We start from the raw sequence: 15,366 nt of genomic DNA, 5'->3' as shown, positions 1-15,366 counted from the left end.
AATCCAAATAATGGATTTCCACATTCAAATGTAATTTTTAGTTTGAGACATTGTAAGAAATTACTTAAGAAATGATATAACTTCATGTGAAGTTATATCTGACCCTGCTAATTCCCCTTTTTTTAGCAGTACCATTTTATTACATATCATTGTACAAATATATATACATATATATATATAATTGTGATATATGTTCAATTATTAGTTATGTTTATAGTAGATGTAGATGTATAAATACTCAGCTATTTATAGTTTTAATGGCTTTTAATGATACTGTATGTTCCAGCATTGTGCTTGTTACTGTATATCCATTCAATCTCAATTATTTCTCTGTATTTCCTTTAAACGTGCTTCCACTCAAACAAGTCTTTTAAATGATTGAAGTTGAACTAAGCATAAATTTTGTTTTATCTGAAATGTTTTCGCACTGATTTGTTCAAATTTTAAAAATCACTATAGCTGAAATTATTGAAAGCTAGTGTGAAAAATTGACATTAAATGTTTAAAAGTCATTCAAAGTTTGCAATGACATAAAAACTAATAAAACCAGTAATATTTTCACAATGGCTTTTTTGGGTATTTCTTAGATAGATCTTAGATTTTACAAAAGATGCTGCTCAGACACCTCAAATCCATTCTGGAGTCTTATTGCACTAGAACTTATTTACTTAATTAGCAAAAACAATGTTTACAAAGTGTTTTGATTAATATAATTCCACAAAATAAAAACGCAAATGAAACCTCATGGGAACTGAACTGTACAATAGTTCACCTGTTTCACCTATTTAAAAAAACTGTGGCTGCCAACTATGCAAATAAAGTCAGCATCTTAACATGCAATTTTGTGTTTTGTTTTAATCTTTTTATTTTTCACTTTGTGGTGTTTTTTCACATTTTATTCAGTTACTTTATGTCTCCACTTTGCCCTTGTTCTTTGTGTTCATTGTGTTTTGACTTGTTTTGTGTGTTGTTTCATTTAATTTCCACCAACTTCACTTTGTACACAAGTTCTGGGTCTGTGCCTCATAAGCTCAGAACAGAGAGTAACTAAGTACATTTACTCAAGTACTATACTTAAATACAATTTTGAGATACTTGTACTATCCATTTCATGTTACGTCAACTCTACAAATCAGAGGAAAATACTGTACTTTTACTCACAAGTTACTTCAGATCCACTTTAAAGCAAAGTGAATTCAAAAGTCAAATGTGAACCTCGCCTCTGAGAATCTGTCAAATGGGGATTGCAGTTCTACATTAAGATGATCAACAGCATCAAATTCTACATTGTTTAATATACACTTTTTTCTTAGTGGTGACTTTTTTAGCTCTTGTTCTTTTACTGTAGTAGAAAAATACTTGTAGTGGGGTATTTGTCCAGACAAGTACTTCTCTGCTAACAGGTGCAATCCAACATTCATAATGTGATGAGTTACACTTTCTCATCTGTGTGGGAAAAAGTTCATTCTTGGTTTCATGCCACAGTTTTGTCATGTGCACATGTAGACACACACTAACTGTGTTTAGCTGCACTTAAGTAACTGAGAGAGCTCACTGTGGCCCAACAACAGTACAGTATTTAAGTGCATGTAAACGAAGTAGGCAGACGTGAGCAGACAGATAATTCTGTGGTTTTGACAGTGAAATTCTGAGTATTTGTTCCACCTCAACCCCCCACAGGTGTAACTGGAAGCATGCTAAACAAAATAGGGTTAATTTCTTTCTGTAAAAAAAAAAAACAAACACTACAAAACAGGATTACCACTAGATCTTTCTGGTCTAACAGCACATGTGCATGTCCATCATGACAACAACAAGCAAAGCCACATGCAGTAGCTTCACTAACCGCCATTTCTGCGCCCTTTTAGCAACTACGGAAACCTTTCTGACTCAGTACAAAACTGACTAAAGGCTTCAACAGCAGATTAATTTTAGATATGTTTTCTCATGTTGTTAAAGATTTAACCAAAGACACAATCGTATGCATCTGTGATCTTAAAATGAAGAATCTCAAGAGGAGTTTTTTAAGTTTCATGAAAATGTATTGATTCGTTTAGATTTTTGTCAATAATGTTTCAGATTAGCAAAGACTTCTTTCTTTTTCCTTTTTTGATAGTTGAATGATTGTTGGTCATTTATGGAAACTTGATTTAAACTTGAAACAATATACTATAGTGATATACCACTGAGCTTTTTTATAAAAGATGAAATAGCCGTGTAAGCCCAGCATCCTGGGGCTACACAAAGGGTGAAAAGGAAGAAAGGGTCCTGTGTGTTTACACCTTAGGTTGAAAGCCCAACCACAACAGTGCTGAAGTTTCCATGCGTCATTTGTTTGTGAATGTGTGTTTGTCTGTATGTGAAAGTGCAAAAAGCAATGGTAACAATAAATGCAGTGAATGGGTACTTTACATGTACATTTAATATTTACAAATTAGTGATTACATTGTTTGATCATTTTACTTTATTGCATCAAAATTCAGCAACACTCATAGTATTAATAACTATTTTATTGTCAGCACACTTTGGCTTGCGGTCAGACTAGGTCAGCGGTGCTCGTGTCTCAGTGTGGTTGTTTTACCTGTGGTTTTATTCCAGGTTCACATAGGTTCGCTCCGTTACACCAGTACTGTTTGTGTAACTGTGTGAGTGGTGCTGTGCTGTTGCCTTTCAGCAGATGAAGCGGGTATAAGGGTTGGACAGTATGACCGCAACCCCCTCCCCTACTGTGTCTGCTGTGTTCTTCCTGCTGACGTGACTCATGTAGAAGAAGAGTAGAAGGGTCATCACTGATCATGTGGAGCTCAGAAACCTATACGTTGCTTTAATCTTTTATATGTAAACAAGCAATTTGATTCATGTTTAAGTGTTAACAGCATCATTTCAGAAGTCAGTAGGGTGGTATAATGTATTTACTATTGTATCACACATTATAAGGGCAGAAAGGTATGTTTAGATCAAATCTAATCATACACCATGCATTAACATTTGAACTAACAATGAGAGGTAATATAGGTGCCACAACAGCAGAGTAAAAAAAAGACTCAATATCAGAACATAATAAATCTACAGTATAGTACAAAAATATAAAACAGAGCAATAATTGCAGTAATAACCAGAATTACCCCAAAGGAGTTGTTTGCTGCAATATTTGAAGAACGCTTTGAAGGAATTTCTCCAAAGTTAGTACAACTGTCCTATTGAAGTCAATAATGAACTGATTAGTTTTTAGTGGCCAAAGTTTAAAGGTCAAGGTTGCAGTAACCCCATCTTCATCCAGTCCTTGTAAACGAATATATCAGGAATGTGTTAATAGAAATTCGCAAGCACAAACATGAGCTTGGACTCATCCATTAACTTGTTAGCAGAGCAGCATTAACAGAATTGCCACTACATCCTTCAGGTCTGACGGTACATGTGCATGTCCATCATGAGAACAACAAGCAAAGCCACATGCAGTAGTTTCATTTACCGCCATTTCTGAGCACTATCAGCAGCTACGGAAACCGTTCTGACTCAGTACGAACCTGACTAAGGGCTTCAACAGGACTACATGGGGCTTCAGCTGACTATTTTAGATATGTTTTCTCCTGTTGTTAAAGATTTAACCAAGGACACAACCATGTGCATCTGTGTTCTTAAAATTAAGAATCTTAATAGAAGTAATCAAAGACTTCTGTCTTTTTCCTCCACCTTTGCTAAAAAAGGACAGGCTGGGATGTTTGAATGATTGTTGGTCATATGAATCATTTATGGAAACTTGATGTATAGTCATCTTTATTGTTTAGATACAGATGAAAAATATCAATGCATCCTTTAACTGGTCCTGTAAGTTGTTGTGCTCTTCATATTATTGATTTATATTAAAATAATATACCATAGTGGTATGCCACCAGGCTTTTTTTTTTTTTTAGAAAAGATGAAATAGCTGTGTAAGCCCAGCATCCTGGGGCTACACAAAGGGTGAAAAGGAAGAAAGGGTCCTGTGTGTTTACACCTTAGGTTGAAAGCCCAACCACAACAGTGCTGAAGTTTCCATGCGTCATTTGTTTGTGAATGTGTGTTTGTTTGTATGTGAAAGTGCAAAAAACATGGTAACAATAAATGCAGTGAATAGTGTCACACAGGTACTTTACATTTACATTGATTTTCTACAAATTAGTGATTTCATTGTATGATTTGTATTATTGTATAATTCATTTCACTTTATTGCATCAACATTCAGCAACACTCATAGTACTAATAACTATTTTATTGTCAGCACACTTTGGCCTGCGGCCAGACTAGGTCGGCGGTGCTCGTGTCTAAGTGTGGTTGTTTTAACTGTGGTTTTATTCCAGGTTCACAAAGGTTCCCTCCGTTACACCAGTACTGTCTGTGAAACTATGTGAGTGGTTCTGTGCTGTTGCCTTTCAGCAGATGAAGCGGGTATAAAGATTGGACAGTGGGACCACAACCCCCTCCCCTACTGTGCCGGCTGTGTTCTTCCTGCTGACGTGACTCATGTAAAAAGTAGGAGGGTCATCACTGATCATGTGGAGCTCAGAAACTTATATGCTGCATTAACCTTTTATATGTAAACGAGTCATTTGATTAACGTTTAAGTGTGAACAAGATAATTTTAGAAGTCAGAATATTGCTAAAGAAACATAGCAATAACTGTAATAATAACCAGAATTAATGCATAGTAGTTGTTTGTAGAAATATGTGAAGATCGTTTTAAAGAAATTTCTTCAAATTTGGTACAACTTGGAGTCAGTGATGAACTGATTAGTTTTGGTGAAGAATGTTCAAAGGTCAAGACAGCAGTGTCCCCAACTTCATCCAGTCTTTGAGAATGAAATGTGTCCATGACTAGGTGGACATATCTTATAAGTAAAATTGACTTGAAATTAGTAAAACTATAATCTTAAACAGTCTTGTTGGGAAGTAAATTGGCACAACTGAAAAACATAATCAGATGACATGAGTGAAGTGAAGAGCAGTTGGTTCTGACAAAATACCTGTGGAGGCAGTGAGAGAAAGAGAGAGAGAGAACTGAACTGTGGCAGCTACAGAGGAAAAAAGCTGATGAGCCATACAATGAAGTTGTGGGAAAGACTAGTGAAAGTTAGGCTAAGGGCAGAGGTGAGCATTTATGAGCAGGATTATGGTTTCATGTCTAGAAAGAGTACAACAGATGCAATATTTTCTCTGAGGATGCTGATAGAGAAGCACAGAGATGGACAATGGGTGTTGCATTGTGTCTTCGTAGTGCTAGAGAAAGCATATGACGGTGACGAGAGAGGAGCTGTGGTATTGTATGAGGAAGTCTGAAGTGGCAGAGAACTATGTCAGAGTATTGCAGTAGTAGAGCTAACTAAGACAGTGGTGAGGTGTGCTGTGGGTGTGACAGAGGAGTTGAAGGCGGAGGTGGGTCTACATCAAGAATAAACTCTGAGCCCCTTCTTTTTTGCTCTGGTGATGGACAGGCTGACAGATGAGGTTAGAGAGAAGGGAGCAGGTGGATAAAATGTTAGCTGCCAAAGGAATAAATGTTAGCTGCAGCAAGACAGAACACGAGTGTGAATGAGAGAGAACCAAGTGGAACAGTGAGGTTACAGGGAGCAGAGGTAAAGAAGGTGCAGGACTTTTAAGAACTTCGGGTCAAAGGTTAAGAGCAATGTATAGTTTGGAAAAGAGGGTGAAGAGGTGTGTGCAAGCAGGATGAAGGCAGCTGCCAGGCAGGAGGTCTAGAGGAGGACCAAAGACGAGATTTATAGATATAATGAGAGAAGACATGAAGTTAGTTGGTGTGAGAAAGGAGGATGCAGAGGATAGGGCTAAGTGGAGGCAGATGATTGGCAGGAAAAGCAGAAGAAGGTAGATTAGCATCATCTACACATCTGATTCACACAGAGACAAGAAGAAAACTTTACTTTAGTGATACTGTGTTTAAACAATTCATCCAAACACAACTTCTTCTTCTCCAAACATATCCTTGGAAGTCTGACCCTGACTCAGATATCACTGACATTTTTACTTGAACTTCAGAATTTCTATGGAGGAACTGAAAAGGTGTGTCAGCATTAAGAGATAATATAAAGCTTTATTGTCATTGTACAGTCACACTTGGTACAACAGTACAACGAAATTGCAAACGATTGTCTCCAAAGAAAGAAGACGGCTGCGGGCGACCAGCTCTCACGGCTCCGCTCCTTCGTGAGTGAGTGTGGATAGGGAAAACCTGGGGCAAGCCCCCTACCCAGCTAGGTCTGTTTTTATTCTTTTAGGCAGTGGAAATAAGTGAGTGAGTGTGTCCACAGTTAAGACATGAAAAAAAAAACACCTCATGGACATATGCAAAGATGTCCACAGTTTCACCTCACATTTATTTTTTTATATATCCTTGGGATTGTCTGATACCCTGTCTTGTCTGTCTCTCAACAGGCCTCAGTGGAAGGAGGATCATTACCACTGCACCTGCCAGCTTTCAGAAAATAACAACAGAAAAGACTTTGGGATGAACAATTTTAATGATTAAATCCTCGTGGGACTAACTATAAGAATAAAGGGAAAGATTCAGACACAAAAGCAAAACCAAAACCAAACTGTAATGAGGAGACGCCAGCAAGAAAAAGTAAAGCCAGGAAGTGTTGAAGTAGATGGCAGAGAACAATGTTTTGTCTAAATCTGCTCCCCATCAGGAGGTGTTTCTCCTTTGCATGTACTTGTGCTACATGTGGCTCCTTTACATTCAATGGTTAGGGTTAGGAAAAGGTTAGTGTCAGATAAATATAAGGGGAAACACAAATCGATAAGGATGAGGGAAACAGGCTTTAACAACACAACAGCAAACGGTGTACTGTTGTAGAAAATGTCCTCTTCCTCTAAATGTTGTAAAATCTTAGTAGACTTCAATGAAGGACTCATTGTGATGAACCATCTCAATTTTAATATGTACATGCCGGCATGGAGAAAACAACACAATCATGTAAATGTATTCTGCTCTACCTCTCTAACCCTCATACTTATAATTCACAGGGCCTCCTCCACATAACATTCCTGAGGAACTAAGTATATGTGTACCATGAAGAAAACATAAATTCATCTACACATAGACTGACTGTTTATACCATAAATTTCCACTACAGGTCTGCATTTTCACTCGTGACCTTGTGAACCAGAACCCAACTCCTACCCATGTCCTATCTGCGAACACTTGTCCTCTTTTCTCCTACAGTACTGCGGACTGCCATTTATTTCTTGATATGTTATTGATTGCTGTTCTGAACAGCAACAGAGATCATACATGCACCAAAAAACATGTTTTCAGACTGAGTCTGCTGCAGCCTGGAAAAACAATGCCAGACTGCTGGTGTTTGGCCTCGACTGTTTTGGGCAGTGTTTGGACTGAGTCTAAGCAGGCACTGGGTCGCTGAGACTTGAAAAGACACATCATCATCTCATAAACCAACTTTGACTGAGACTGGTTTCACCCAGAGTCACATATTGTACCAAAATGACCAAAAAGTGGAGTTTGTATAATATGGGCTCTCTAAATGATTTAAAACTCTAAAACTCTTTTCCAGTTATATTTTTTTAATGCTACAGATACCTTGTCTGCATCGATTCTTTAGTTAGGAAGTTGGCATTTAACTCAAGGAACTGCTAAAAATTATCAAGATGTATGTTGCCAGTGTCAAAGTTTGTTGTTTTAAGATTTTTGTAGATGACGCCAAATCATTTGACTATGTTGAGTTTCAGTGTTGTTTGAAGAAAACCAACACTGGTTTTGAAACATGAAACAAACAAAACAAAAGCATGCTTTTGTTTCGTTTGTTCAGGTTGGAAAGATGGGTGGCGTATTTCCACTGTCGGTATACCGTGAAACGCCAACCTGTAAAGAAGCCAATCAGATTGTTCTGAAATTGTTCCCTCCCTCTGGATATGAATACATTGAGGTACTGAAAATTTTATAACACAGTCTGATTGAACTGCTGTCGTAAGTAACAGGAAAATGCTCATATTTCATTTACTACTGTTGTTCAGAGTGGGGGGTAAGTTTGTCAGCTCTGTTCCTTATATCATTTTTAATATGTGTTTTATACATGTTTCACCTTCTTTCATTAATGTCACACAGGATCTATGATGGTTTTTAATCACAGTTCTGTTTAATTTCAGGATGCACAGATGATCTGGTCTTTCAGACAAACACTGTTGTTGTTGGAGATTATGTGAATTTGACATGTACCCGCCGGACAACTGATTATGAAGTAGAATTATATTGGATCAGGCTCGTTTCTGGAAAGTTGCCTGAATTCCTGGGAGGAACATTTTCCTTTGACTTTGCTCGTGCTAATGAGACTCCTCAACACCAGACTCCTCGCATTATAGCAAAACAAGAGCCTGGAACCTTTGTCCTGATAATTAGTAAAACAGAGCTAAGTGATACTGGACTTTACTACTGTATAAAAGTGGACCAACTTGACATGAGATTTTCAAAAGGAATATTTCTAAAAGTTAAAGGTAATGATCATCAAGTACAGTAAAGTTGGAAATTTATATACAAATGCTTTGACTCCTATTTTGTTGAACTATGTAAAATATGCTTACTTTTGTTTTTGTATTTCCTAGGACCAGAACCAGATATCACTGCTGTCATTCAAGACTCCGTATCTGATCCAGTCCATCCAGGAGACTCAGTGACTCTCCAGTGTTCAGTCCTGTCTGACTCCAACAGCAAGATGTGTCCAGGAGATCACAGTGTGTACTGGTTCAGAGCTGGATCAGATTCATCTCATCCAAGTCTTATTTACACTCATGGAAACAGTGATGATCAATGTGAAAAGAGTCCTGAGGCCCGTTCTCCACAGAAATGTGTTTACAGCTTCTCCAAAAACATCAGCTCCTCTGATGCTGGGACTTATTACTGTGCTGTGACCACATGTGGACAGATTTTATTTGGAAATGGAACAAACCTGAAAACTGAAGGTAAGAGCAGAAAGATTTCATCTAATCGCAACATTAGCAAATCTGATATGAACGGAGTAAAGATCTGAGGAAAATAAAAAATATTTGATTTTGTAACACAATACCAAATTCATTATTTTCATTATTTGGTACTTGTATCTTTTTAGCTCTATGGGATTTGCAGATGGACAACATAGTTCTGCTTCTGCTGTGTGCTGCTTTGGCAATAAGTCTGATTGTTATTGGATTCCTGATTTATAACATCAAGAAGAAAACTTCCAGTACTTGCAATGGTAACTTTGTGAGATAACATTATTTTATGCTAATTAACCTGCATCATCTTTCATCATCTTTCACCTTTATTTTTTTATGCTGTACAGCTGCAGTTGCTCTACAAACAGATGCTGCAACAGCAAGTGGTAATCAGAGACATCAGCAGGTAATGTGTTTACAGACATTTTCTTCACACATACTGTGAACTTTATTTTTTATAAATCATAACATTCTTCCATTTTTTTTTTAGAGAGATGAGGACTCATTGGCTTATTCTGCACCATCCTTCACCAGGAAGAAAGCTGAGAAAACAGGGAGAGGGAATACAAAAAGGAAAAATACAGTCTATACTGATGTCAATTGTTCTGAAATAGAATTAAAATCCAAACAATGGATCTAAACAATTTAAAGTTAATATAATGATACATACATGGTACATAACAAAATTGTACCTCTGATGTACCGTAGATAGCATACTGTCATTTTGTATTATTTAAGGGCATGCAGAAATATGTTTAATTTCTTAATGTACCTAAAACATATCATATAAAAATCATGTGAAACACAAACATACATTATAAAGTAAGATTCGAAATCAAAAATTATATTTTGTTTTATGTTAAAGTGCACGTTTTTTGCATCATTACTCAATTGTGTGTGGCTGCAAACATATTGTATCTCGATGTCTTTATTCGTGTTGCTCTTTTTGTTGTGTACGACCACAACTATCGAATTGTGCTGATAATAAATCTATACAAGGGTAAAGCTGACACACTGTAAAAGGATCTTTGTGGTTCTTCATCTCTTTTAAGCCTTTTAGTTTTCATCTCTGTAGTCCTTTCATATCATCAGCCTGCGGTAATTTTTGTAATCACACTTCCTTTCCGTTTCTTTGTTGTTGTGCATCTCTTTTAGTTTTTCAATCTCTTGTCAATCTCATTTTGCATTTCTTTGTTCTTGTTATGTGAGTCAGATTTGTGGTATTTGTAATCACGTTATACAGTACAGAGACTCTGGTCCTGGTCCCCTTACCCTTTGACCCCTTGGCCTGTACCCACAAAACAACAAACAAGAAAGAACACACTGTCAGAAGTGGCTGGCATTTAAAAAGAAATGTTGTATGTGAACACACTCAATGTTGATTCAAGCTGAGTCCCTCTGTAGAGAAGTGGTACTCAACCAGCAGGTTATTATGACCAACAGTGGGATATGATAAGATAAGTTTTATTGTCATTGCAACATTGTACAACGAGATTAAGGTGCCAACTAGTCTGTGCCATGTATAAAATAAAAAGGAATAAAAACTGAATAAATTAATAGAAACAGTCAAAAATAAAAACAAAACATCAAACATCAAGTAAACACAAGAACCTGGGCATTATGTCAGTTACGTTCTATAAATCATTCTTTACAGTGTTTAATATGGTTATTGCTACGGGATAAAAACTTTTCTTCAGTCTGTCAGTCCTAGTTTTGATTGACCTGAACCTTCTCCCTGATGGCAGCAGTTCAAAGAGAGAGTGTCCAGGGTGTGAAGTGTCCCTAAGAATGTTCTGGGCTTTTTTGAGGCAGCGGGAACTGTAAAGTTCTTCTAGAGGGAGGAGAGGGCAACCAGTGATTCTGTGTACAGTTTTGATGACTCTCTGGAGAGATTTCCTCTGAGCTACTGTGCCTCTGCTGAATCACACAGAAACACAGTATGCGAGGATGCGTTCAATAGATCATCCATAAAAGGACACCAGCAGTCTCTGGGAGATGTTGTTCTTCCTAAGTACCCTTAGGAAGTGCAGTCTCTGCTGGGCCTCAGCAGTACATCAGATCAGAGGTGTGTACTCCCCAGGTTAGATCCTCCTCTATGTGAACACCCAGGAAGCGGAAGTCTGACACCCTCTTCACACAGTCCCCGCTGATGTACAGTGGAGGGACCTCAGTTTTCGTCCTTCTGAAGTCAATGACAACCTTCTTTGTCTTAGAGGTGTTAAGGAGCAGATTGTCTCCCCTGCACCACATTGTTAAATGTTCCACCTCGTCTCTGTAGGCAGACTCATCCACCCCCGAGATGAGTCCCACCACTGTTGTATCATCTGCGAATTCGACAATAGTGTTGCTGTGGTGAGCAGGAGTGCAGTCATAGGTGTACAGAGTGTAGAGCAGGGGGCTAAGGACCTTGGAGGTGTGTGGGGCCACTCTTACCCTCTGACTGCAATCAGAAAGGAAGCTCTTGATCCAAGAGCAGGTGGAATATGGAAGTCCTAGGTCCAACAGTTTGTTTACTAGTTTCTGGGGAAGAATTGTGTTAAATGCAGAGCTATAATCCACAAAGAGCATCCGCACATAGTTCCCCTGCTGCTCCAGGTAGGACAGTGCCATGTGGCATCCTTTGTGGATCTGTATGCAAACTCATGTGGGTTGAAGGATGGTGGGAGTAGTGAAGTGATGTGACCCCTTACCAGTTTTTCAAGGCACTTCATCACCTCTGGGGTGAGTGCAACTGGCCGGTAGTCTTTGAGGCTGATAATGTTTGTTTTCTTGGGCAGGGGGACTATGGTGGAGGACTTCAGGCAAGGTGGGACGGTAGACCGGGCCAAAGACAGGTTGAAAATCCTGGTCAAGACTCCGGTTAGCTGGTCCGCACAGTCCTTAAGTCTTAACTTAACTTTCCTTAACTCGTCCAGAGACACCATCTGGACCAGCAGCCTTCCTTGAGTTGATGGACCTCAATACCCCCCTCACCTCGTGCTCCTTCACGGTGAGGCTGAGGCTTCTGTGGGCCGCGGGATGTGGATGTGTGGGTGTGTCTGGTGGCTCTACCTCGAAGCGGGTGAAGAAAAGGTTCAGCTCCTCTGCCAACGAGGTGTCACCTTCGGCGGTGCAGAGGGTTGTCATGTAGTTGGTCAGATGCTGGACTCCCTGCCACACCTTCCTGCTGTTGTTGCTGTCCAGACAGCTTTTTATCCTCCTCTTATAATCCAGTTTGGCCTTCCTGATGTCTCTCTTCAGGTTGGCTCGTGTCGAGCTGTAAAGAGCCCTGTCGCCAGACAGATGTATCAAGTATAGTTGGAAAACATCTAGTGGCTGTACTAAGAAAGAAAAGTCACATAGTTACAGATCCTGGTCCAGATAGAGAGGTGGTTGGGTGGATGGGTGAGTCACAAAATACATTTACTGAGTGATAAAGAAAGTAATAAGGATGACAAGGAGACTTGCTCTTAGTAATGCCTGGCACAGTTCACAGACCTTTATTCACATCAGATATTTTGAAATGTCATAGCAGAAAACGTACATGCAAAAATATTGTGTTCTAAAATGATGATGAAAATTAATAGTTCAGATTAATAGTTCAAATGAATAGCCCTAGTGTTTTACAACACTAACTTCACTTCACATTTTTGTCTCGTGAGGAGAGATGAGCAGACAGACATTCAGTGGCTTCTACTGTAAGTGAACTGCTGTATGTTTTTGTCCACCACAACTTCCCAGTCGACTATAGATAGAAGGATGGCAAAAAACATACATTCACACAGTTTGTTGTTGTAGATGCAATGTGTTTAAATACATGATTAAAATGTAAATTGTAAAAAAAAAAAGCAGTTGCACATGCCTGCCATGGACTCACATGCAGCACTGACACAACAGCCCATTTCTCTGCCCTTTGAGCTACCATTGAAACCACTGACTCATAACAGACCTGACTGAGTTTCAACAGAAGCTGTAGTGAGAAGAGCAGGGGGAGGGGGGGCGTCAGCAAGCTAATTTTAGAATCAACATTACAGTTTTAGTTTGACTCACTTACTGTGGAGCTTATTTAAGGGCACATGTTTGTGTGTTTGATGTTTTCAAAGATGCAACAAATATGGCTTTGATCCTGTCTTCATATTTTATATTACATGTTTAATTTAAGTTTTAAATTTATGTTTTTAATTCATTACCATTACGTTAAACTGGCTGCTAGTCCAGTCACTGTACCAAGTGATGCACACTGAAAGTAAAACCACAGGCAAATTCTCCAGCAAACCTAAGATCACAGTACAATGTACTATTTTGCTTAAAAAGAAGAAGAGGAAGAAGAAGACCACAGTAGGACAAGTGACTAATTAGCACATTTGACATCCCACAGCAACTGTAAACTAGTTAAATGTAAACCGTCAAACAGCAGAAACATGAGAAATGGTCATGACAATGGTCTTGCCAATTGTTGTGATACTTTTAAAAGATAAAACGGTAGTGATAGCCCAGCTTCCTGAGACAGGAAGAAAAGCCCCTTTGTTTTCACACTTTAGTTTGACAACCCAACCACAATAGTGCTGAAGTTTCCATACATCACTTGTTTTTTAGCGGTGACTGTGTTTATCTGTTTGTGAAAGTACAAAGTAGGACACACAGAAGAGCATATTGACTGCAGGGTTTGGTTTTTATATTACAGTTTACTGTTGTTGCTTTAACTGTGTCTTAACTGTGTATTACTTTGTATAATTAACTCTACGCGCGTATGTGTACACTGCAATATGATGCCAGGTCACTCACTCACCTAGTGTTAGACTGGTTCCAAAATCAAATAAATAAAATCTGTTGCTGGATTTTTGTCACCAGTCATTGTCTATCTTTTTTTATTCAGTTTGAAAATGGTTGAATTTGTGCCAGAAACCTTCAAAGATTTTTTGTTATGGCCTGAATTTATTTCAAGCGGTGATGATGTCAACCACTGTGCATATGATGGCCTAGGATTTTTAGATTTTACTACAAGGCAACAGGTGGTAGGGTTCACTTTTGGTATTAAGCCAGATTCATGTGGCCTTCCCTCCTTTAGTTTCACTGCATGTGACCAACCATGATGTTGAACATCTACTATTTAAGGTGTCTCCTCTGCCTTTGTGTGTTACACCCACAAAAACTAATTTGTAAAAAGGGCGGCAAGTTCAGTGCCTACAGTGCACCGTTTTGTTTTTTGCAAAACTCCTCAAGCTCTGTCAGGTTGCGTGTGGATCCAAGCTGTAGTTGTCTTGCCAACTAAATCAAGTTGTCCTCCAGGATTGTGCTATATTTTGCTGCATTCATCTTACTCTCTTACCCCTCTTAGCCTTAACAAGCCTTCCAGGGCATCCTCACAGCATGATGCTGCCACCACCGTGTTTCACAGTGGGGATGGTGTGTTTGTGGTAATGTGCAGTGTTTGGTGTGCGCCAAACATAGCGTCTTATCTGATGGACAAAAAGCACAATTTTGGTCTCATCAGACCAAAGAACCCTCTTCCACTGCACTATGGAGTCTTTCACATGCCTATTGGCGAACTCAAGATTTCTCCTTGCCACTGTCCCATAAAGATTTGACTGGTGAAGAACCCGGGCAACAGTTGCAGTATGTACAGTCTCTCCTATCTCAGTTGCTGAAGCTTGTAAGTAGTCATCGGTGTGTTTGTGGCCTCTCCCACTAGTTTCCTTCTTGCATGGTTTGTGTGGATGGCCTGTTCTAGGCAGATTCACACACATTCCCTCCTTTTCTAGATGATGGATTTCACTGAACTCCGGCCAAAAGTGGGAGGTAAACTCCATCTAAGGCTAAATACCGGCACGAGACCGATAGTCAACAAGTACCGTAAGGGAAAGTTGAAAAGAACTTTGAAGAGAGAGTTCAAGAGGGCGTGAAACCGTTGAGAGGTAAACGGGTGGGGTCCGCGCAGTCTGCTCGGGCCCTTTTCTGAAATTTCTTAGTTCAAAGTCGCCAACTGTTATTGACCATGACTGATTTATAATGTCAATAAAAAGATGAAACATCCAAGGCAGTGAATTGTTTTTATAGGCACTGTAAAAACAAAAGTTGTGAGAATCAACAAGTGACTGTGTAGTTTCCATCAGGGCTTTGGAGAGTTGGAGCATCCTTACCTCACTGTATTGAATTTACTGCCCACAGACCTACTATGACTCATTCTCACTGATCTCATTAGAGGTGTTTGCATATGCAGCAAGTTGCTATTCTGTTAATAACAGAAAAAATCTGATAAATTAATTTTATCCTATCTGGCCAGCACTAAATAGCACACAGGCAAGGTCAAGAACTTAAAAGATAATTTAGAGGGGCATTTACCTGATACATAGATGTTAATACAGACTTACTCTCTGCTCTGAAATGCGGATGCAGCAGAGC

The 15,366-nt window shown here is 38.9% G+C and overlaps 1 protein-coding gene across 1 annotated transcript; it reads left to right on the top strand.

Moving 5' to 3' along the window:
- Positions 1 to 7,978: 7,978 nt before the first annotated feature.
- Positions 7,979 to 10,129, top strand: LOC113160096. The gene is made up of 6 exons (XM_026357157.1): positions 7,979 to 8,039; positions 8,164 to 8,508; positions 8,617 to 8,973; positions 9,120 to 9,245; positions 9,333 to 9,391; positions 9,476 to 10,129. The coding sequence occupies exons 1-6, from the start codon at positions 8,000 to 8,002 to the stop codon at positions 9,623 to 9,625; spliced, it is 1,077 nt and encodes a 358-aa protein (XP_026212942.1). The 5' UTR covers positions 7,979 to 7,999; the 3' UTR covers positions 9,626 to 10,129.
- The last annotated feature ends 5,237 nt before the right edge of the window (positions 10,130 to 15,366 follow it).

This window comes from Anabas testudineus, chromosome 10 (genome assembly GCF_900324465.2).
Source record: "Anabas testudineus chromosome 10, fAnaTes1.2, whole genome shotgun sequence".
Classification (NCBI taxonomy): Eukaryota; Metazoa; Chordata; class Actinopteri; order Anabantiformes; family Anabantidae; genus Anabas; species Anabas testudineus.
This window is presented reverse-complemented; position numbering and strand designations above follow the sequence as displayed.

Bases quoted from the DNA above. Each gene is read 5' to 3' on its own strand.
- LOC113160096 (XM_026357157.1), top strand. From the start codon at position 8,000: ATGCTCATATTTCATTTACTACTGTTGTTCAGAGTGGGGG. The intron at 8,040-8,163 runs GTAAGTTTGTCA...GTTTAATTTCAG, and splicing joins ACTGTTGTTCAGAGTGGGGG to GATGCACAGATGATCTGGTC. The intron at 8,974-9,119 runs GTAAGAGCAGAA...GTATCTTTTTAG, and splicing joins AACAAACCTGAAAACTGAAG to CTCTATGGGATTTGCAGATG.